Below are 24003 nucleotides of genomic sequence, written 5' to 3'. Positions count from 1 at the left end.
ATCCTCACCGTTCTCGACGGAGATGTCGTTGCCGCTGCAAGCAGCTTTGATCCAACTTGTCATTTCCTTCAAAACCGCAATCTGACTCCGTATGACAATATCTGGCTTTGTAATGTCCACGTCCACATCGGGGTTGGACACCTGATTGGCCAGCCCATTTCCAATCACCACCGACTCATACCTGTGTGAAGAAATCACCGATATCAGCTGGTTTACAATCTAATACAGTCACGGGGGGGGCACATGTAGACAAACAACCATTCACACTCACATTCATACCTATGGACAATTTGGAGTGGCCAATTAACGTAACAAAAATGTATGAAATGTGGATATGAAATCATTTACCTGCTTTTCGCTGTGCCATTCCAGCAATCGTCGCCAGGTGCAATCCTCTCCCCCGTGCACACAGTGTCTGGCAACGTGGACCAGAACTTTTTGGCATGTTTCAGCTTCTTCTTGACATCACTCATCTGTTGGAAGAAATACACAACTAAAAGTTCAGCGTCCACTAAAAGACACACATTGGTCTACCGGGTAGTCTCAGCACTTACCAGTCTATCTAAGCTAGTTCCGGCAGCGGTGGTGGGTCTTGCATCAGGACCGTAGGGGCGGAAGCGGCCAGTAAAGCTAGTTTCCTTGGGAGAACGTTTGGAGCGGAATGCCATGCTTGGTTTAGGTTGGCCACAGCCATGGAAAACCTGCAAGCAAGTGTCAAAAATAGTAAGCTAATCTGTACTTGCTTACTTTCAAATCTGTATTATGGAAGAGACGGAACGGATACGGACCTTCTGAGAAACTTGCATGCTGTTCTCTTGCATTGTCATGATGGCATCAGAAAGCTTCACATCAATGGGATCCACGACGGACTCGAAATTGAAGGGACCATCGAGCCTGTCAGCCAGGCTCAGCATGGCATCTGAGAATAAAAACAAAATTGTGGAAATAAGTCATGTCTTGTTGTTACAACTAGCATCCAGTAGGTGGAAGCAAAGTATAAACTTCTGACATCACCAACAGCATCTAGTCTGTTTGTCAGCAGTCATTTAGGACAAAGTGATAAATAACATTTGACCACATAGAATTACGTCACTATACTGGTGATTGTATAGTTTTGGTGCACATATTGTAATATTGGATATTGTATAAATGTTTAAATGTACTGCTGGCTACATTAGGGGTCATTAAGATTTTTTTCTTGTGAGAGCTACTTTTACAAAAAATATTATAATTATTTCAACTCATTTCAATAATATTGCAACTTTTTTTATTATAATAATTATTTCAACTTTGAGATTTTAGTTCATTCCCATAAAATTGCAACTTTTTTTCATTAAAGTCTGACGTTTTTGACTTTATTCTCATGTTACTACAATATATATTTAACCCACATTATTATTACCTTTTTATGCAACGTAATTTCTGCTGTTTTTTATTATTATTATTTTCCAACAATTTACAACTTTCTTGTCGTAATTTTGACTTTATTCTCTATTCCCTTATTTAGACTGGGAAAATCACAACAATTTATACAAATTTTCACTTGTTCCCGCAATGTTAGCGCAATTATCACCATTTAAAAAAAACACTAAGTTCCATCATAACTTGTGAAAAAAAAATGTCTTCCCTCCTGGGGGGGCTGGTTGTCATCGTCACTTACCAAGAAAGTTGTTCCATTCTGTGTCCAAGTCAGCCTGGTTGGCCAAACAGCCCCGCAGGACATTGAGGCAGTAATTCTGGCAGGGTTTCAAGGCCACTTGGCCCGAGCAGTAGGGACAGTACAACATCTTCATGGCCGCTCGCACACAGCCGGGAGACGCACTGACCTGCAGGGCGGTTAGAAGACAAACATTCAGTCAGTAACATACTTTGACTGCGGCCATTTAGTTCACAGGCCATTATTTAGCAAAACAGTCTCATCTAATCATCAATGAATCACTCAGTACAGTGGAAAAACATGTCATAGCAGAGGAAACTAAGTGGTTTATGTTTTCAGAGTTGAAGGGAGTCGCAGCCAAGGAAGAAAACACAAGACCGCATTCTTAGTCAAACGTTTATCACTAACTTGTGGATGAAAAAGGTCAAAAGTACGTCTTCTTACTTACCGTTGAGACTTTATTCACCACCTCTGGCAAAAGATTTAGGCCGCGCACGAAGGTGCGAGCGGCAACAAACGCGCGTGTCAACTGGATGCGGATCTTGCGAGGCAGGTCGCCGAAGGGCTGCAGCTGCTCCGTGTGACGGCTGACGCACTCCATGTAGGCGTCGCTGAATTCATACTGCACGTTGACCAGACGGAACATCCTCTCCAGGAGGTCGGCCCAAAAGTCGGACAGCATGGACTCCAGGTTGACGGCCGAGCTGCCAGATGAGTAGTACCGCGTCAGGCCCTGGAAGAAGTTCTTGAACAGGTCGGCGTTCTGCACGTACATCATGCCGTACGTTCGTACGAACATGCTGTGCAGTGAGAGCTCTGCGTTTTTCAGAAGCTCTCGGAAAAACTCTGTGGGGAAAAAAGAAAAAAAAATGTTTGTTATAAATATTGCTCAGAAATAGGTGTGGCCACAACAACTAATTGTTTACGTCACATGGGTCAAACTCCAGCCTGCTGGCTGCACATATTATTTTGTTCATGCATTTAATTTTCTACCGCTTTTCCTCACAAGGGTGCTGGAGCCTATCCCAGCTGTCTTCGGCCGAGAGACTGGTAGCCGGCCAATCCCAGGGCACATATAGACAAACAACCATTCACACTCACATTCATACCTATGGACAATTTGGAGTGGACAATTAACCTAGCCTGTTTTTGAGATGACCGAGGGTGGAATTGAACCCTTGTCCCCTAGCTGTGAGGTCTGCGCGCTAACCACTCGTCCGCCGTGCAGCCCCACATTATTTTGTGTTATGTTCTAAATCTGTGAATAGGTTTTTCTCGAGGGGTCATGGAGTCTGTGCGCTGCTACAAGTAGATCTGGGAGTCGATGAGAAGGTTATCCTCCCAGACTAGCTTGGGACATTATTTTAAGAAGGTTCTTCATGTGTTCTGTGTACAGTGTGAAAGACCACTAAAACTAGACTTATATCATAGACTAGGAACAGAACTTTGAGGACCACCTGTACTGCCATAGCACTTTTTTTGTTGTGCTGTTGTGATAATATTGACATACGGAGTCAATAATATAAATATCTACAATGATACAACCTGGGCGGTTATGTAACCGGGGGTTAAAAATGAGGAGAGGATCCGGGTCGCCCCTGCCTTCCACGGTGCAGGAGTGGCACCGGTCCTCGCCTCTGCAGACCATTCAGCGGAGATGTCCCCCAACACCAAGCCGTTTCTAACTGACCATCATCAATGGCATTTTTCTGTTGTCACATTCCATTTGCCTTCCTTTCTTCTGGCTTCTCTTGGACTGTCCTTCAGAGGCATTTTCAATAGGATTACTGAATAATGAGAACCCTCACCCCTCCCATATATGGACCTGGACGCCTCCACCCATCCCTACACTGCTTTCACTTCATCAGTTCCTTCAGAGAGCTCTCTTCAGTGGACAGGGAACAATGACCTACTTCATCCTGAGGAATGTCCATCACTCCCCTCCCCGTCCCACCTTCCAATAATCCAGCCCCCCCCTTCACCCCTAACTCTCTTAATCTGAACAAAATGAGAATTCCACAGAGTCACAGAAAAATGCTTCACCTTCAGTCGTGCATGCAAGCGAGCGGACGCCCGGCCCCCTTTTACTTGCCCCCCCCCCGGCTGCCCTGCACACACAAAACTTGTGTCCCACTGCAGTTTCTCCGGGTGCCCTCTGCCTGCCTTTGAAATGTAAAGTTCCCATACTCTCCCAGAAGGAGACACTAAACGTTCCCTGCCACCAGCATGCACGCGCACACGCGCACACAAACAACCCCCTCGTAATGCTGTCACTTCCACTCCACACTGACACACTAAAAAGAAACGAGGGGGGGGGGGGGGGGGGAGCAGCATGGAGTGGGTTAAGTTGAGGGCTTTTTTTTTTTAACTCCAAATCGCCACTGTGTTGCCACGGATACCGGAAACACTGCAGCCCCCCCCCCACACACACACACTCTCGCACATACACACACAGCAGAGGACACAAAGCTACGTTCCACTCGCCTTTGACAAGAGACCAAAAGGAGAAGTTCCACAACAGGGGAATGTTGTAGTAGCAACAAGTTTAAAGTCAGTGAAAGAAGACAATGACCTTGCATTATTAATAAGTCATTAATAGCCAATTAACTGTGGCTGGATGTTGCAAAATGGCTGAAATGTTGCACACAGGGTGTAAAATATAAATATCCCGGAGCCCTATATTATGAGCAATTATCTTAATCCATCACAGGAACAGGGCAGCGGAACTCCTCCCACTTCCTCATCCCTGCACCCCCACCCGTGTTCCTTTAAAGTCTGCTCCTCCCAGTCCCAACCCAAGAAGTAATTGCACCCCTATTTGTGCCAATTAGTCCTTGCTCTTCACTCCTTTCTCATGGGATGTGATTCCGACCCTCCTGCTGCTGGATCTCAGGCAATGGGTGTCCCGTGTAAGAAGCCTTAATCCACATTCTTCAATCCCACATGTAGGCCTGCTCTGCTGGACAGGGTCACAGCAATAAGGCAGACCGTGGCAAACATTGACCGGGAACTATTTGGCGCTTCTAATTGGCCGTGACTTCTAGCTACAGGCGCACGGTGAGAGCGGGTCTAATCACATACACGACTTCACAACTTCCTGGTGTTGATACTGTGGAAGGCATGCAGTTATGAATGTTTTCATTCATATTTGCAGCTGTGTTTATGCACATGTGACATCACTGTCGCTGTCGTGTTCACTGAGTTAATACGAGGACGTGCACGTTGTGTGCACAGCTCCCGGGTGTCTTGGCATATAAAGCGTAAATAAGAGGCCGGCAACCTGAACATGTGACTTTAAGCGGTGAGAGGTGTCAAATGAAAGCACAGCGGCCCTTTGTAAAGAGATACCACATCTAACAGTACAAATAGAACCGCCAGCTTCCTGTTGTGTGTGTGTGGGGGGGGGCTGTGTTACGCCACAGGTAAATGAAAAGCAGGGTAGAATTTCACCATCACATCAGGGCTACTTGCAGTATTACACAGTAATAAAGTGTACTGATTAGCTTGTGTATTTTACTCTTTACTGTTGAAAGTAGCATTTTTCTCTTTGTACGGTGAATAAGTTATGGGAGTGCATTGTAACCATGAATCTGAGGACTACCTGTATGTAATATTAAAAACTCCTTACTTCTAAAATCACAAATACTTCAACTTGCTGATATAGTTCATCTTCAAACAGCTAAAATAATGCATAAGGCTAAAAATAAGAGTCTTGAACCAGTCATGATGTGCTATATATATCACTATATTGACACTTACTATGGTACCCATTATGGCATTGGATGCTCATATCACCGAGTACTTTGGTATGGGACAAAAAAATAAATAAAAAAAAACTTAAACTATATTAGGAAAGCAGGAAGTGAACAAATGTAACAGTTAGTGATTGTAAAAGTACCAGATGGAGGGGTAGGATTTAATAAGCTTTGCTTCTTCCTACTCCTTTTGGACATGTGGAACTGGGAACTGATTATGGGATGCATTCAATTGTAATCTGATGCATGTTCAAATGAAATAAAACCATTACCATTACCATTACCATTACCATCACCATTAAAAATGTCAACTACTGCGGCATCACAAATAAAATCCATTGACACAAGACAGCAGCTTGGACTTGAAAGAAGAGTCCTGGCGATGTCGGGGAAAGCATCAGATGGGGACAACGGCCAGCGAGAGGAGAAAGGGAGGGGTGGGACGACGTGAGCTGCCACTGCATTCCAGCACGTCACATTCCTGTTCACATCTGGCTGCAATACACACGCACCCTGTTACTGACAATCCTTCCCTCTCTTTCACAGACACACAAGATGTTAAGGTCTGTGACCCGCCGGTACGCAGGCGTGCACATATGACACGCATAGCACACACATAGCCGCTAAACCTACACCACAACATGACCGTTTTTTGCCAGAACCCACCCCATGCACCCACCTTCTGAAATGTAACACTTCCTAAATGGACTCCCCGTCCTTCAACCTCATCGGGCCTCAGTCCATCAGAACCACAGCAGTCGCTCAGTTACTCGGTAGTCAAAAATCGACACCACTTCCTGTGTGTTTCAGCTGTGTTGCATATTCCCAAGTGCTTCCGCCCTCCTAAAAGTGAAATCGGAGCCACTATTTGCAGGCAGGCATACACATATGCTCAAACAGAGGAGATGGAAGCATGGAGAAGACCGCTTTGGGAGATGTGTGTGGTCCGTGTGTGCTTCTCTAGAGAAGGGGAGCCGGTAGAGGGAGGGAACTTAGATGTTGAGAGACAGGTGGACACGCCAGTGGACGCAGACTGACTGTCTCCGCTCAGGGCAATGTACTGGCAGGTGGGAGCGTCTGTCAAAAAACTCCAGCACCGTGTGCCACTGCTGCCAGCGTGGGGACACTTTGTGGCAAATGTAGCCTGGAAGTGCGTGGTGGCTTGCACGTGTGTCTGCTTACTGTCAAAGTGCTCGTGCCTCTGCCGGAAGGTGGACTGTAGATTGGTGCTGAGTCTGGACACAGGAGCTTTGATCTCATAGTGACTCTGCTGGCTCAGCTTCTCCTCCATCTCCACCGTGCAGCAGGAGAAACCCTGCGGACAGACTTTCAGGGGTGCTCCTGGAAGAGATGACATAGGAAGCGCGTGAAAACGACATCATGCATCATGGTACATGTTACACCCCAGATATAGTCGTTCGGTCAGTCACTAAAGCAGGTGGTTTTAATGATCGACGCCTCCTTCCATTTGAGGGAGGAAGCTCTTCAATGAAATCACCTGTTGGAGAGAAAACCTGCACTTTTTAGGCAATCAGACTTTTTAGAAAAGGCAAACCATGACGAATCGGCGGACTCATACCAGTGGACTAGCGAAGAGGTCATCCCTTCAATCACAGAATTAACCACAGACAGACTGTGGCTTCTTTCACATCCACGTTTCATGAGTCACAGCCTCTGGTGACATTTTTTTCGTTTTAATTTTCTAATTTTTTTCCCCATTTTTTCCCCAAATCTCATTGATTGTTAATAATAATTTACTGTATATACAGAATATTAGGGGTGCAATGATACACACAATTCACAGTTCGGTTCAATATGTTTGTGGTTATGATTCCATTCTTTTACTATACAATTTTTTTTTTGAAATAGAATTTTATTGAAAACTTTCTCACCTTTAAAGTACAGTCCTGCTGCACACACATGCTATATTCTATACAGCATTATTAATATGAATGTGCTGTATATGAGTCACTTTGACCAAGATCATAAATTCACGTTTCAGATTAAATGCACTTTAAGGGGGAGTTCCATGCTGACAGATGTGGTGGCTTCATGCAAAAATGGGGAAAAAAGCAAGAGACAGAATTTTCAAACCCGCAGACCGCACACAAAGCCCGTAGAAAGAAAATTGAGATGCAAATTATTTTCTGCGTGTTTTTTTCATGCAGCCAGGTCGCACGAGCAAGGCAGGGAAGTACCAGAAATCTGAAATTTCCCATCCATCCATGTCTGTCTTACTTCTGCTGAAATAGATTGAAGTGTTACACAAGCTGGCTGCAAAATATGGAATGGATTAACCGAACCCAGGACCACGTCATTGCTTGACGTCACCACGTCCACACACGCCTCCGTTCAGGAAATCCATCCCACAGTTTGCGGCCATCTAGCAACCAGTATGAGCGGCATGGTGGCCAACAAGCAAACCATATGTCAAAAATAGACATTTTTATGGGCGTCTCTAATACTTGCAGATTTTGTCAATTCGCTGGTGACCCCAGAACGTAACCCCCAAATATGAAGGGTAAAAAAAAATCATATTTTCACCAACAAATTTAAAAACCTTTTGGAATAACCCCAATAACAACAATAAGTCAACAATAATAAATAAATAAGTCGTAAAAGTTATTTGTCATAACAAAAATAATTCTTGTGGCACGACGCACGGGCGGCAGTCTGCCCTCCCATGCAGCCCACCACCACAGCTACAAAAAAAATCCTCGGGGAAACCCTAAACGGTCAAGTTTGTCATGAGTACATTTCAATATTAAAACACAAGGGAGACAGAATGCAAAATTGCAGCTGCAATAATGTTTTGTTTCAAATGGTGGCTGCTGCCATTTTGGAGAACACAGGGGTCCTTTCACATCATGCATGCACCAACAGTGTGTTTGGTTTTCCAACTGGAGGCCTTTGTGTGTGCACAGGTCCATGCATCGCTCACATGGGCACGAGCTTGAACCTCCTTTTAAATAACAAATGGCTACATTGATAAACCTTGGGTTGAATAATCATATTTCATATCCAAGTCATACTGCGTTCGTCCAAGCGAAGGATGCACCTTGGCTCCATCAACTGGACTTTGTCTGGGATCGAGTCCATATAGGCCTCAAATGACTTCTCTCAGTCTTTCCCCAGACTCATCTCTCTCCACCCCAGCAGACCCCCCCCTCCTGTACACACATTCAAATGTTGGCAGCCCCAACTTAAACATATTCACACATCACATCACCGCTCAACACATGGCTCTTTGTACCTGCGTGATTGGAGGCGGTGGGAGCACAGGGCACGCACGCACACACACACACACACACACACACACACACACACACCTCAACTCTTAGGTCTAACAGCCACCCGGGCCCTCCACCCTCCTGTAGGGGCCACACGGCACAGCAGTACAATCAGAACGGCTATATCCACATGGAAAATAGCCCTACTTAGCAAAGTACACAAATAAAAGTGAGATGCTGGATATTTCACAGGAATGTCCATACAAATGTGGTATTGTTAGCTTGAACGCTCCGAGACCTCGAGATTCTTAGCTCATGCATACTTTGGAAGTCAATTCCTTGGCTTTCTGGGAGAAAATACTCCAGACTGCGAGGCCCAAGCGAGTGATGGAAGTCAGCATCACTTTGTTTCAGTGTCACTTCCACGCCGCCAGCTTGGCCCGTCATTTCTCTTCAATAACTGACACCAGTCTTTGTGCGATGGGGGGGGGGGGCTGGTGTGCTTTTTAGCAAGCTCAACTCTTCAGCTTCCCGAGTCCTCAATGATGTAATAGAAGACAGAGACGGAACATTGTCAGAGTGTCACTCCGAAGGAGAAAACAGCCATTTATGGCGGCCAAAACAAAAGAGCAGCACCTTGTAAACAAACATGTGACTGTGTGTCGTGGCATTCATCAGCACTCCACTACTTCTCTGGCGTTCCTTTGTGGGGAGACCACCATCCCCTTTAAATGGCTCATAAAATAAGTCACTTCCCTTTGACATTGTCCTGCCTCTCAAACACTATTCTCAGAGGAAGGATGGTGGGGGAGGTGAAAACGCCTCACAGACAAAAACCAGATTAGACACCTCGCCGCCCCCTCTGCCTGCCATCATGTGCCCCTGAACCAGACGGACATCAGGGTGCAGGCCCCCACCCCACCCATGGCCTGCCTCGACGACCACCGCCACCACCCTGCAGGCTTAACCAGCAAGGTCAGGGGTTAACAGCCACTCCTCTGAGAAAGGTCCTGTCCTCTGACCACCCCCTTGTCCGCCAGCCTGCACATCCACCACACACAGTAACCCCCCCCCAAACCTCCAATCATCCAATAATAACGCCACCAGCATACGTTCCCCCAGACATTCTGGCAATTAACTGCCGTAAAAGTCGCAAACACATGCAAAAAAAGTATAAATAGAAAGACCTGGTGGTCGATGCAGGCTAAATTCATGTCCCTCACGGATTATTTCTGTACTCTCCAGAACACGAGGCATTGCCACAACTATTAGCAGAGCCGTAAAGGAAGCTTTGGTGCAAGAGCATGTTAATGGTTTGCTGGCATTTATCAGTGATTGGAGCCTCATGGTCTGACGCAGGCTTCAAAACGGCCACACAGTCAACATTTGTCAACGATTACATCAAAGGCTGAGCTTTTATATCGATTATGTATAAATCAATTCCCACCGCAAGGAATGCTAGCAATGTGAAAGCATTACCAAACCGGGTAAAGCAGGTGACATGACACGTGCGCACACAGGCCGGCTGTCAATTAACACGGACGCTCCTTGCTGTGACATGCAAAGGATAGCGCTGACAGTCGAGTGAGCGTTACTCGCTGAGACTGTTGTAAATACTGTATGCACGCCCTGCGGCCATAACATTCCCCTCTCGCTCCAAATCTCTCCTTATGGTGTAATTATCCCCGGATATTGTAGACTTACTTTCTGTTCTGTTCCACATCCTGTCATACACAATCACACCAGCCAAACCTGTTGGCTTCTGAAGAGTCGGCAGAGGTGCTTTGAAAAAGTGTGAAACTCCAATTCATACGCGTGCCAGAGCGAACAGCCGCACGCCCAATCTTCACATTAAGGAGATTAAAAAGTCAACTGGTTCAGCTCAATTATTTTCTTACATTCTTTCCTGTTACAGTTAAATCATCCAGTTGTGTCTGCGTATCCTTTTTACTCCTAGTGTGGTCTACATGTGCGGGTGTGTATTTTTTTTAGACTTTAGTCATTTAAATGCTTTACAATTGGCATTCATTCAGTGATTTATGGCTGGAGTCATTATTCTGCCCACAAAAAAACAACTTCAATTTAAAGCCACCATCTCCAAAGGCTTTACTTATAGACGCTTTTTTAACGATTATCTCAGAAAAGCCATCATTTCATGTGTTTAGATGTGTCATATGGGAATTAGATCCCAACATATAACTAAGAAGAAAATAATAAACACTTGGAAGACCCCATGATTGCGCAGGGTGCAGTATGGGAATCTCCCCTCAGACTAAATGCTAGAGATATAAAAACAAAACTTGTGAAAATTGTCGGAAATGTCTGAGGCAGGAGCCAAAACCATTACTTAATGACATGAAGTTTCACTGTAGTATTCGGAGAAGCAGAAAATATTATTTCCACGCCATCTTGCAAAGAATCCTTTCACTAGGTGAGATGACGGAGGGCTTTCGTCTGTACTTTACAACCTTGGGGAGTAGCCGTAGGGGGGGGGGGTAACAAACGCCCACGTATTCACATCAAGCAAGCACGTGGTCCAACCGCAGTCTCTTGCTCGAGGGCACCGTGCCAGTCAGAGCTGAAGGAGGGTAATGTGCGTCTTGTTCGGACTCCCTAGCCAGATTTTCCTACCTGTCTTCAATGTCAAAGCTGTCTTAAAACCAAATTTACATTTGACTTCACACACAAACTTACTGTACTTGCTGAGAGTTGAGCCTTTTAGATGTTTAGATGCAATTTTTATCATACTTTTATGACGGATACCCTGTTGTCAATGTTCAACAAATATTTCATATGATACGCCGGGACTGATGTTGCTTATCTATGTCACTGCGGGTTGTTGATGTAACAGTGCAATGGGTACAGCAGGAGCTCAATTCCGTGCATACGCTGCCGGTTGCTACAAATACATGCACTGTACCGTCCACTCAGTGCATACTAGCAAACTCAATAATAGTGCAGTTTGGTCAACAAATAATTAAAATTGGATTTTCAAAGCCAATGTGAATGAAACTCCAATCCGCGGTTCATGGGTGCATCAAGAGCATCAAGAGGATGAATCACAGCAAAAGGGAGACAATGTTGAACAGCACTGAACTGTAATGGAACACCATTATTGGAGACAGAGCTGTTCATATGGATATAATCAGGGCAGGGCAATACTTTCACCTATTTTGTCTCGACACGTCAGCCTCTTACAAAAATAGTGTAATGACAAGTTTATAGCCGTACATCCAAACCAATAATGGCTTTCAGCCCTCATAAGGAGAGTCCAAAAGAGCAAGAATGTGCTGGAAGGGGACAGACACCTCAATCTGCCAAAGTATTTTGACTAAACAGCGGGTAGCAATGCCAATGCCAATGCTTGTCCCTTCCTTTGCTTTCTGTTAACCGTTTCAACAACTGCTTCATATTTACATCTATTGTGGCAGATATTCTTGACACGTCGGGTCTGAGCAATTAATCGGCTGTTTGCAAAAAAGCTGCATGTTTTGAACTAAAGAATTCTAACTGTTCTGTAAGGCTATACAATTCTGGTAATAAGGGGGTATGTGAAAATAAAGGTGTTGATCCATATAGCATCATTATTTTATTTCTGAGAGGAAATAAAATAATGCCCCTGTGTAGAAAAGTCCACCTTAAAAAAAACAGCCTGCATGGCGGAGTTTCAACACGATAACCACTGCTGAATAAAAATAACTTTTAGGTACGTCCCAATTTTGCCAGAAAACATCTTGATGATCCCAAAGACCTTTGGGAAAATACTCTGTGACCTCACAAGACAAAAGTTGAACTCCTTTACAAAAATGCTGCATTCCAGAAAAAAACATCAAACCACCAGTAAAATGTGGTGGCGGTAGTGTGATGGTTCAGGGCTGTTTTTCTGCTTCACAACCTGGAAGACTTGCAGTGATGAATGGAACCATGAATTCTGCTATCTACCAAAAAATCCCGAGAATGTCCGACCATCTGTTCACGACCTCAAGCATGACGGACTGCAGGACAATGATCCAAAACACACCTACAAGTCCACCTTTGAGTGGCTAAAAGAAAAAAAAAGGAAAGATTAAACTTAAATTGATGTTCTATCAGCTTCCTGTGTTCATACGGCAGTCTCGGCTTCCTAAAAATGCTGCAGACTTGCTGACCTGTGTGGGGAACTAATTTTAGTGCAGTGATCCTGTCCCATGACTCCATTCATTGCTAGCCAGCATGTAATGGATGAAACTAAAAGGCAAAGGCAGCAACTCTAAGATGAGTCAGGAAATGTGTTGAATTGATCCATGACTCACCATCATCCAAACGTGTCCGACATTAATGCAAAACAGCAATCATATCAAAGATAAAATGAAAATGATCTACTAAAGCAAGCAGGCCTTTCGGAATCAAGGCATACTTCCATACAAATATGCCTAATGTATTATCCTTGCAACGGATGGATTTGTACTTCCAACCACTCGCTATTTCAAGATTCATGTTGTGTCTGGAACTGATGATGTTCTAAGTGGTCAGACGATCAGCAGCAGGCTGATCCATGGCTGTGACTAAGCTCTGTTCCAAGCTGGTATCAACTTACGTTCCAAAGTAGACGGCTTCAAACTAAAGTCACTGCAGTGCCTTGAGGACATCTTGAGCAAAAGACCACTGTCACCGCTGAGACACAGTACATGAAGACCACACAAACTAAAGTACTGTACGTCACTTGGCATTCTGTTTGGGAACATTTGTTCAGTCGCGATCAGGAACCACAAAGACCACAAATTGGAACTATTAATGCTGCACTTTAGGCAAGGCACCTTTTCAGGCTGTTACTGTTACATATTTTTATATTTTGTAGTTTTTTTTATCATTGATCATCAGAAAATGTACTGAACATGTGACCTGAAAACAGTGATGATGATGTACAGTTACACCCTTCCAATCAAAGTATAGGCCAGGTACACTGTAAGGTTTGGCCAATATACAGTATGCTTCTAATTGAGTATGGTAATGGTAATGGTAATGGTAATGGTTTAATTTCATTTGAACATGCATCAGATTACAATTGAGTGCATCCCACAATCAGTTCCCAGTTCCACATGTCCAAAAGGAGTAGGAAGAAGCAAAGCTTATTAAATCCTACCCCTCCATCTGGTACTTTTACAATCACTGACTGTTACATTTGTTCACTTCCTGCTTTCCATGATACAGTTTAAGGTTTTTTTTTGGTTTTTGTTTTTATAATGTACCTCGTACCGAAGTACGAGGTGATATGACCAGTGACAGTATAGTTTGAATCCACATCCTTATGTGCCAATGAAAAAGCCCTTTAAAGCTGCATGCCATATGAGCAAACCATCCATTTGTACCAGTTAAGCAGGGTCATGTTTGGAGTGAATGTGTTTGGATTTACAGGCAAAGATGTGGTTTAGGATAATGACTGGGTAAAACATCTCCTTAAATAAATTGAGAATGAACTCGTACGCACAGCTTTGAAAGCACCACACTGCACAAACTTAAGAATCAGGTGTTAGAACAGGATTGTTTTTTTTTTAAACCATCTTGATCCAACAGACAAAGGACACAGAAAGATGCATAACATAGCTTGCTACTCAGAGTCCATTTTTGATTACTAAAGCAGTTGGGGCCTCTGGCCAATTAAAATTCTCCACGTGTGAGTAGTGTTCAAAAATGCTGTCATCCATGTACTTTTACTCAGAAGCCCCTGGGGAGATTCCACAAATTTGAAGCAGCCTCTCACTCAGTTTGACTCTTCCATCCTAAGCCCGAATCTACAGCTTTGTCTGCAGGCACAAAAGCTCCCTGCCCACACCACTTCCCAGGTCACTGCTTTGTCGGGATTTAGACTTGCTCCCACATTTCCCCGACTGCATTTACACGGTTAGAAAAAAGGCCCACCACTGCTTTCCGGGCTGTTCTCAAAATGTCTTCCCACTGAGCATCGTAAATAAACTCATCAAGGTTTGACTCTGACCTCGATATGCAAACAGCCCCTAAATTACATGTATGTTTAGCACAAAAGGATTGACATTTTTCTTATTAGTGACTGAGTGGAACATGACAACCATTTATTGGTGTCAATCCTCCATCATTCATTCATTCATTCATTTTCTACCGCTTATCCACGAGGGTTGCGGGGGTGCTGGAGCTTATCCCAGCTGTCTTCAGGCGAGATGTGGAGTACACGCTGGACTGGTCGTCAGCCAATCACAGGGCACATATAGACAAACAACCATTCACACTCACATTCATACCTATGGACAATTTGGAGTGGCCAATTAACCTAGCATGTTTTTGCTAACCACTCAATCCACCGTGCAGCCTGAAGAGTACTCCTAAAGTGATGTAATGTATGAGGTCATGATTATTTTTTTTTAAATATCGTAGGAGTCATCCTCCAAAGTTGAGAAAAAAATCACCAAGGTCGGAGCACAGAAGATTCAATATTGCACAACAATGTGTGTGACCCAGGGAAGCAAATAACACAAACGACACATAGTTGCCACATTGTAACACTGACGCCACATATAAGATTGAAACTTTTTTTCCACACTGCGGTCCACATGAGGTTTTTCAACCGCTGGTTTGGACAAGCCCATGCCCATGTTAGGTATTACAGGTACTTTGCACGCAAAAAGAAGAAAACTTAGTAAATCATGAAACTTTTCCATCATCATTACTATGAAGAACCGCTATCGCGGGGGGAGGTGGATGGCGATGATTCATGGTAACAACTGGCCTTATCTTGCACCCTTTTCCACATGTTTCTTTCAGGGTATGCGCCTTTTGAAGAGCCGCAGAGTTTGGAGCGTTTGATCTGGCTCTTCTGCAACAAATTCCATCCTGCCCCATCACCCAGTCCATGCTTGTAAGCGCGGGAGACAAAGTATTGGGGTGAAAGAGTGAGTGAGGCTGTGTTTTGTTAAAGATTTGCAGAGGTAGAAGTTTAGTCCACAGTTGAAGCAAACAAGTTAGAGCATGAGAGAAAAGAGGACACGTAAGACCTCACTGACTTGTCCTGTTACACGTCTATTTATGCTGTCAGCAGACCCTTGGCACATGAAACAAAAAACAAAACTGACTTTAAAAAACATAACCAAAAGATTCATTAGAATAGCAAGATACCAATAGCTAAATGGCAACAATTAAATGTGTTTGTCTTTCACAATGGGGCGGTGTTAAAAGAAGTGACAGACAGGCTTATTGGGAGGAGGAAGTCTCAATAATGAGACAACTACGCTGCTTATGTTTTTATCACTGTCCATTTCATAGGAGCAGATCCTTTCTCATGTTCAAAGATACCGTATTTAACCTTCATGATCGTTGCTGAGTTTCAACACCTTGGACCTGGCATGCAACCAAAGTTGATTTGTACACTAAGCATCTTACATGTCTAAATTTACTTTCACTTTCGCTTTTACGAGCTGGCTACAAGCAACTGCCTTGGGAGTCGTAATGGAGATTCAACTTAAGTAGTGACCTAAAAAAAAAAAAGTCATGTCCTTCAGTGTAGCAACTCGACTACCTCAACTGTTACTCTGCCAGTCCGCCAAAGTTTTTATCCACCTAAGTTATTTTTATTTTATATGCTATTTTTTCTTTATATGCTAGGACTACGTTAAAAAGCCATAGCATTTCAGTATGTGGAATCAAACTAAAAAATAATAATTTAAAAAATTGTTTAATAAAAAAAAACCTTCAACTATATTAGGAAAGCAGGAAGTGAACAAATGTAAGAGTTAGTGATTGTAAAAGTACCAGATGGAGGGGTATGATTTAATAAGCTTTGCTTCTTCCTACTCCTTTTGGACATGTGGAACTGGGAACTGATTATGGGATGCACTCAATTGGAATCTGATGCATGTTCAAATGACATTAAACCATTACCACTTATTATACGGTATTAATAATTACTAACAGTGCATACATAGAGGACCACCTGTATACTAAATGAAACTGACAGCACTCTATCCAGATGGGCTGTACAAAAAATAACAAAAAAGATCAACATAAGAATTTGGCTTTAAACTGCCCAAAAGTAAACTTTCTTCAAACATATTTGAAGCTTTAAAAAAGTTTTACAATTACACAAGAAAATACACAATAACACAATAAGAAATTCCAGGGAACTCTTTGAGAATATTGATAAACAACATCCCAACGCAGCTGAAGTCCACCAGATGTTAAAGCAGGAAAGGGCTCGGCAAAGCGCTTCAGGCAGAATGAGGTCAGGTACGAGATTAGGTTTCTGAAGGCTCAAAGCTACAAAGAGGCAACAAAGATTCTGATATACCTGTTGGTCCTAACGACACTGGACACCAGTGGAGGCGGTGGGAAGAGAACCACTCGTCAGAGAAAGTCAAAGAGACAAGAAAGTCAAAACCAAAGAGCACAAAGGTTTAAGGGGCCTTAGTCATCAGTGGCGCAGCGCGTTCAGAATGTTGCCTATCCGTACGTGAATCATTGCTGCTTGATATTCCTATCAGAAACAATAATTGAAGCCCCGGCGGGCCAACTTGCATTCCCGCTAAACACATTTTCTGCCAAAACACATCACCCTGAAAACACACTGACCAAATGATTTGCAGCTTCAGAGCCGCGGTTAAACCAAATATTCTTTCATGTGTGAGTTTCTTTTTCCCTCTGGCCAGCAGGACGCCTGCCATTGTCTTCATCGTGTTTTACATTTCAGTCTTGCTCTAAACATGGCATCGGTTCATGAATCAGACTCGTACAGGTAAGGCAGCCAAGAACCAGCCTAATGCTTCTTTTGTTTCATTATACGAAACACCAAGAAGGAAAACTGTCAATTGGAATACAAAGGAAAACAAGATGATTTTGATTCTAATATATCCAGCAGTAAGCATTACAAAGGAATTACATAAATAGCAGGAAATGTATTCAAATTGCAGTTTGGAAAAGTGAGCTAAGCATGAGCGAGGGCCTCATCAGAGGGAGATTTGATGCAGGACTTGGGAGTAATTAGCAGGGATTACAGCCCGTCTGGCCAGCACCCAGCACTGGGTTTCAACCCAAACACCCAGGCAAAAGCTTGGCTCCGCTTCTCCTTTCTCTCAATTTAAACAAGCCTCAATCAAAACACACAAATCCCTGTCAGTATAACTGACACACATCATCAATGCCGCGGTCGCCTAAGTGGAAATCAATTGAACTTGAAATCATAGGATTTTTCCCGTATCACAGTTTACAGCAACGACATGACTTCAGTGAGGAGTTTGAGTCACCGAGGAGGCTCCAACTCCACCCTTGCAGTTTGGGATCCGAGCCATGTTGGCTGAGCTACATAAGCAGAATGGGGATCAACACCGAGAAGCAGATGCACAAAAGAACATGAGCAAAGCGGAGAAGAATAATGGAGAGGTTGTTAAGTTGTAGATCTGCCATTGAGCTTCACTCTTCACTCTAAAAATGTATAGAAACATACGTATTAGCATACATTAAAAAATGGTGAAAACATCAATTGATGCAAGCCTGAACCTCCAATTCCAATTCAGCCGATACTGATTTGTAATAACAGACAGCACAAACCGTCAATCTTCCAATCTTAGATGATTGATAAACACTGGATAATCGCTGTGAAACCATACAAACTTGTTTTAATCACCCATGAGGTAGGCGTTAGTATTGTTACATTGATGACACATTACCTTCCATTACATTACCTTAACCTGCACTATATGTACATACGTATGTAGTCAGCCATGAATGCAGAGTGAAAAAAACTTCCCCTCCCATTCCCTGTGGAAGTGGTAGGTTTATTGCTTCTTACTTTGTCCATTTTCTCAGTTTCAAACCTTGTCTTAAAGTTTAGAATAACTCTATTGGAGGCTCACTAGTTAGCTCGGTGCACGTAAAGCGACGTCCGCCCCCGCAGGGATATTGTCAACAAAGATAGCAGTGCAGCAGTGTCCATTATTTCACCGATGGAATGCGCGTGTATACCAGATGAATGTCATATTGGTGTGTATCAATCAAGTGACAAACGTCATAGTGAGGCTGGATGTTCGACCCACAGTATATTTGAGATACTACAACAAGGTACTTACTCCCAATGTTAACCTTAGAGTTATAGTATGTCATATTATCGCCTATCATGTCTACTATATTAGGTAATACTAGTGTAAAAGTGACTATAGGGGTGTTATTTAATGTCTATGGGGCTCTAACAGTGGTCGTAGACGGGTTTCCTGTGTTTTAATGACAAAAAATATTCCATTGATTATTTTTTTATCCTACTTCACGGAAAATTCACTTATCCGGGTTGTGTCTGGGGCATCTGTATACGCAGCTGTAGCTGTATATAGAATGAAAAGGAAAACAAAGCTTGCACTGAGTTCCAACAATGTGGGAACATGCCTGCATGACCCAAGAAGGATGAGTCACAATATATATACATCCAGTCATGGTGTGTCTCACACATAAACATGTGCTCCGCCTGCGCGCCCCATGTGTTTGGGACACTCAGATCAACTTGCTCGGGTCCAAGCTTTTCCCTGTCAGTCAAAGCCCCCACTCTCCTTCTCTTCATGCCTCAGTCAGTCTTCTAGTGCTCTTTGTTGCCGTGTGCTTCCAGCTCTGGGGTTCACAGTGTGTGGGTCTTGGTGGTCCGGTGTGGAATGTGGTGAGGTGGGGGGGTAGGCGGGCAGCCCTATAAGGGGGTGTTCAATTGTTCCCACACACAGCATCCACCCCCCACTGATCTGTCGCTCACTTGGCCATTTGTAGGGGAGATAGAATTGCAGGCCCTTGGTGGATACTGTGCTCCTGAACTGATGCTACACTCGGAGCATATTAAACAAGTCAAGGAAGGAGACTTAACATTCCATAGCTCTACTGATTAAGAATGAAGGCTTCCTCGGCCTCAGGTCTGAAATAACAAACAAATCCAGACAGTTTAAGATAAAATCATTCCATGGAACTTTTTCTGTGCACTGATTTGCTGTATTGTTCTGGATCGATGATAAGTGCTTGCTAACATCCGGAGAAGCGCTGATGCCGGTGCTGCCCTGCTGTGTTCACAGGAAGCTGATAAGAGTGGAGAGACACAGCCGAGCTGGCGGGCACGTGTTGCAGGCCTCCCTCCTTCCTCTGGATGCTGGAGGCCGAAACCAGGTTTTCCCCTGCCCTGGGTTCACAAGACCTCTGCCTTCTGATATCTAAACTCAATTATCCAGCGGGCTCGCCGCGTTACTGAGGAGATGTCACATACACGGGGAAGGGAGCAACAGGAACCATCGCATTATCACTGCTTTGCAATGAAATAACAGTCCAGAGGGGATACGTCCAGCAACTCATTTATTGATAGTGCTACCTCTAAGAGCTCCAGAGTCTGATTTACACGTTTTATTGAAACCCATAGTTTCAAATAGGCTGACAAGATGTGCATGTCTCAGGAGGGGTGTGAACATAGAAATTTGACTAGAATGGTGGGTGTTTATTTCATCTCACGCAAATTCTCTTCAAATTATTCATTCAATCATTCATTTTCTACTGCTTATCCTCAAGAAGGTCGTAGGCATGCTGGAGCCTATCCCAGCTGTCTATGGAGGGAAAGGCGGGGTACACCCTGGACTGGTGGCCAGCCAATCCCAGGGCACATATAGACAAACAACCATTCACACTCACATTCATACCTATGGACAATTTGGAGTGGCTAATTAACCTAGCATGTTTTTGGAATGTGAATACCAGGAGAAAACCCACGCACGCACGCACGGGGAGAACATGCAAACTCCACACAGCCTGTGTGCCAACCACTCCTCCACCGTGCAGCCCCTCTTCAAATCAATCAAGGATATTAATGTTCAGTCATTCGTTTTTTTTTTTTAGGAAAATAGTGTTCTCTGACAAATATATATTTAGAATCCACCACTGCAACAATTTGTTGAAGTTGTTTTTACAGTGAAGGAACCCAACTATGTTTATTATTTCAACGTGGTTTTGCTAAGGTCCTGGTATGACATGTTATGACTATTAGCTTACCCGTCTTAACACACACACACGGCTAAAATTGCTTCAATTACAATCATTTCCATTTAAATAGTGGCTCACTGTGAACAGCATGAAACAATGTTGACAGGAACACGGATATTTTGAAGAACACGCATTTACCCCACTCTGGTGTTTAAAATAAAATGTCCACATTCACCGACTCATGCATATTTTGGAAAATGGTCTGAAAAGCCGGAAACATCAACTACAGCTGACTTGGTCAAGCATTATAACGAATCTGTTTGTAAATAAAATGCTATATTAGATGTCTTCATTACCTTTAAAATCAGCACTCGCTTGCACAGAGCCCAGGAAACAACATGAATATAAATAACAACATTTAAAGAGCCTGTTTGTGTTATAACACGAACCTGCCGCGACACAAAATGCAACCAACATCAATAACTTAATATTCTGTTCATAAATCAGGTTTAAAAAACATTACATCATCACACAAATTTACCCACACACATGAATGTGAGTGTGAATGGTTGTTTGTCTATATGTGCCCTGGGATTGGCTGGCCACCAGTCCAGGGTGTACCCCGCCTCCCGCCCGAAGACAGCTGGGATAGGCTCCAGCACCCCCTGCAACCCTTGTGAGGATAAGCGGTAGAAAATGAATGAACTGAAGGTGTTCTCGCATTCTTTGGTTTCCACCAATTTGGAACGAGTCGCATACAGTCCCTTTAAGACAACGCACCTGCCGCTGTTTGATCCTGCTATTGACACAAAAGGCTATTTAGGGTCCGATTTCCTTCTTTCATTTCTCAAGAGATGTGAGATATCCTAGATGGTGGTCATTCAGTGTGCTGCACTACGTGAAGAAGGAAATGTATTTGTATTAAAAGCCTAATTACAGTAAATATGAATGATTGTTTGTCTACATGTGCCCTGTGATTGGCTGGCGACCAGTCCAGGGTGTCCCGTGACCCTAATCAGGATAAGCGGCATAGAAAATGGATGGGTGGAAGACTAGGCATTGCATAGAACGCACTGAAACGGAACTGCATGGTATATTTATTTCTTAATTGCTTCCTATTTGGCAAGACAGCACAACACTGCATTTATTAGAATTCTGGGTGTTAAATGACTGGGGACGTTAAATTTATAACCAAGCACGGCACCGAAGCCACTTCTTATGATAAAACTTGCAGGGCGGTCAAATAAAACAAAGACGGCCTTTTGAATTTTATGGGCTTGACCTTGAGAGGCAGGTAAGACGTTGTGCTGGTTGTTTAATAGTTAATTATCACTGAAGTTAAAGTACTGGGCAACAGTTCTTTTTAGGAGGACTGCAAATCCTGACCTTCAAGCAATAAAAGCTCTGACGGGCCTTGCGTGCACAAGTTTCCTTCTGTGGTCTTATCTGCTGAACATCAGTGTATAAACATAAACTGTTATTTCCCCAATAATAGGAGGACGGGTTACCACCGGGGGAGAAAAGGCCCACCAAATGGAAGAATCTAATGTTTGATCAAGAGACCCATGTATATTTTTGATGTTCAGGCCCATTGCAATGGACTTTTTATGAGAAGGGAATGCCCCGCTTATCTTTGTCCCATACCGAGGGCATGACCTTATATCTTTTCTATCACCAATTTGGTTTGAAAGAGGGATAAAAGGTGAGTGTGCGGTCCAAACCTGCCACAGCAAAACATTGGAATGCTACGGATAATGACTATAGGATTGCGTCATAATTGAGGAATTATGACATCATACAGATAAATCCAATAACATTAAAAAAAATAGCTCTGATAACAGATTTGGGCTGCACAGGGTTTGAGTGGTTTGCATGCAGACCTCACAGCAAAGAGACCAGGGTTCAATTCCACCCTCTGCCATCTCTGTGTGGAGTTTGCATGCGTGGGTTTTCTCCGGTTTCCTCACCCGGTAACCTATGACCCAGTCGTGGACCCCCCCCCACCATCGCTAACCGTCGACCAGCAAAGTGATGCCATGAAATTTATCAGATTCAACTATTGGTTAATTTTAAATATCGTATCAGTTTTGAGAAGTTATCATCATCTGTACCGCTTGAAAAAAAGTATTACATATTATTCCCTAATAATGTCAAAGTTTCACATATTGCAGGGCAAGTACTTCCTTCTCATTAACTGCAGTGTGATGCTGAACCCAAAGCAAGAAAAAGGCAATAAAAGCAGTTATTCACCCCCCCTGACAGGATGAATGCGTCTACATTAGCACTACAAGTGTCCCAATTTCCATTGAACTGAGGTGTGCAACCACAGGCGTGAATCACCCAACAGCAGACCAGAAAGCTGGAAAGACGTTCTTGAGAGGAATGAGACGGATCCCATGTGATCACTCAGGAATTCACAATGTGATGCTGCTGTCACTGTCCATCACTTAATTTGGTCTACGCTGAAGCCATCAGGGTTTTCATTTCAGTTTTACTGCATTACAACATCTTTATTGTACCTGGACGCAGCCCCCAAAGTAACATTAACAGTAACAAACATGCCTGCTGCTGTGGCGTGCCAACAATAACACAAGACGTCTGTGCTTGTAAAAAGGCAGGTTTTTGAATCCTGTGTCTCCTAGAAGAGTCATATTCCACCCGTCTGATTTACTATCAGTACGAGTGACAGTAAATATTTCCAGAAGTACTTAGCCAGCACCTGGCAAAGACGTTGTCTCTCCAAATAAAAAGGAAGTGAAGTTATCGTGGAAGAAATATTTTGACCTTTTGGTCAAATTCTGCTAATTTTACATCATGTCTGCGTCCTTGAACCCGGGTGGGTACTGTAAAGATACAAAGCTTCTGTTGCGTGTGTGAGCTCCGACTAACTACACACTAGCCTACATAGGACTGGCTTTTAACGACAGTGGACTTTGAGACCATGTCGTTTTCTACGGATGAATTATCTCACTCTGTCAATGACAAAAGGGAGCTCATTGAGACGAGCGCTGCCTCAAAGGCCCCGACACAGACCAGGAATTAATTGTAAGGAAAAGGCATACCAACCTGCACAATAATACTGCCTTTATTCAGATCCTTCTTTCAAATCCCTGGGATGCAACACAATTAAATGTGACCAATGTGGACATGTTGGGGTACTCTCAATGACATTTAGCATCACAAAGACATACATAGAGAGAAAACAAAGGGCCTATAGACTTGTATGAAATGCAGGAAGAGGTAAGTGCTCTACTTATTTGACAGTTACACCCAACTCCAATCATGGTAATGGCCTACAAAAATGTAAATGTCTTACTATTCACAAATATACTCCAAGTAAAAAGACTATTGTGAGGACACAAGCGAGCCGGTCACCTTTGCTAACAGTTTGTGCAAATACATGTTTGACTTTCTTTGTGAAAAGTGA

General features: G+C 43.5%; 1 protein-coding gene across 1 annotated transcript in view; it reads right to left on the bottom strand.

Annotated features, from left to right (window-relative positions):
• Window positions 1–24003, bottom strand: part of gpc4 (glypican 4) — a 29142-nt gene that overhangs the window by 2575 nt on the left and 2564 nt on the right. The window contains exons 2-8 of the mRNA XM_058063478.2: window positions 6595–6753; window positions 2106–2503; window positions 1661–1826; window positions 789–919; window positions 555–701; window positions 349–473; window positions 9–181 (exon numbers count right to left, since the gene is read on the bottom strand). Coding sequence (XP_057919461.1) covers window positions 9–181; window positions 349–473; window positions 555–701; window positions 789–919; window positions 1661–1826; window positions 2106–2503; window positions 6595–6753 — 1299 coding nt within the window. The remainder of the gene's footprint in view (window positions 1–8; window positions 182–348; window positions 474–554; window positions 702–788; window positions 920–1660; window positions 1827–2105; window positions 2504–6594; window positions 6754–24003) is intronic.

The sequence above is a fragment of the Doryrhamphus excisus genome, linkage group LG22 (assembly GCF_037039965.1).
Source record: "Doryrhamphus excisus strain RoL-2023G ecotype Guam linkage group LG22, RoL_Dexc_Guam_v1.1, whole genome shotgun sequence".
Classification (NCBI taxonomy): domain Eukaryota; kingdom Metazoa; phylum Chordata; class Actinopteri; order Syngnathiformes; family Syngnathidae; genus Doryrhamphus; species Doryrhamphus excisus.
Note: the sequence above shows the minus strand (reverse complement) of the source record. Positions and strands in the feature narration are given on the sequence as shown.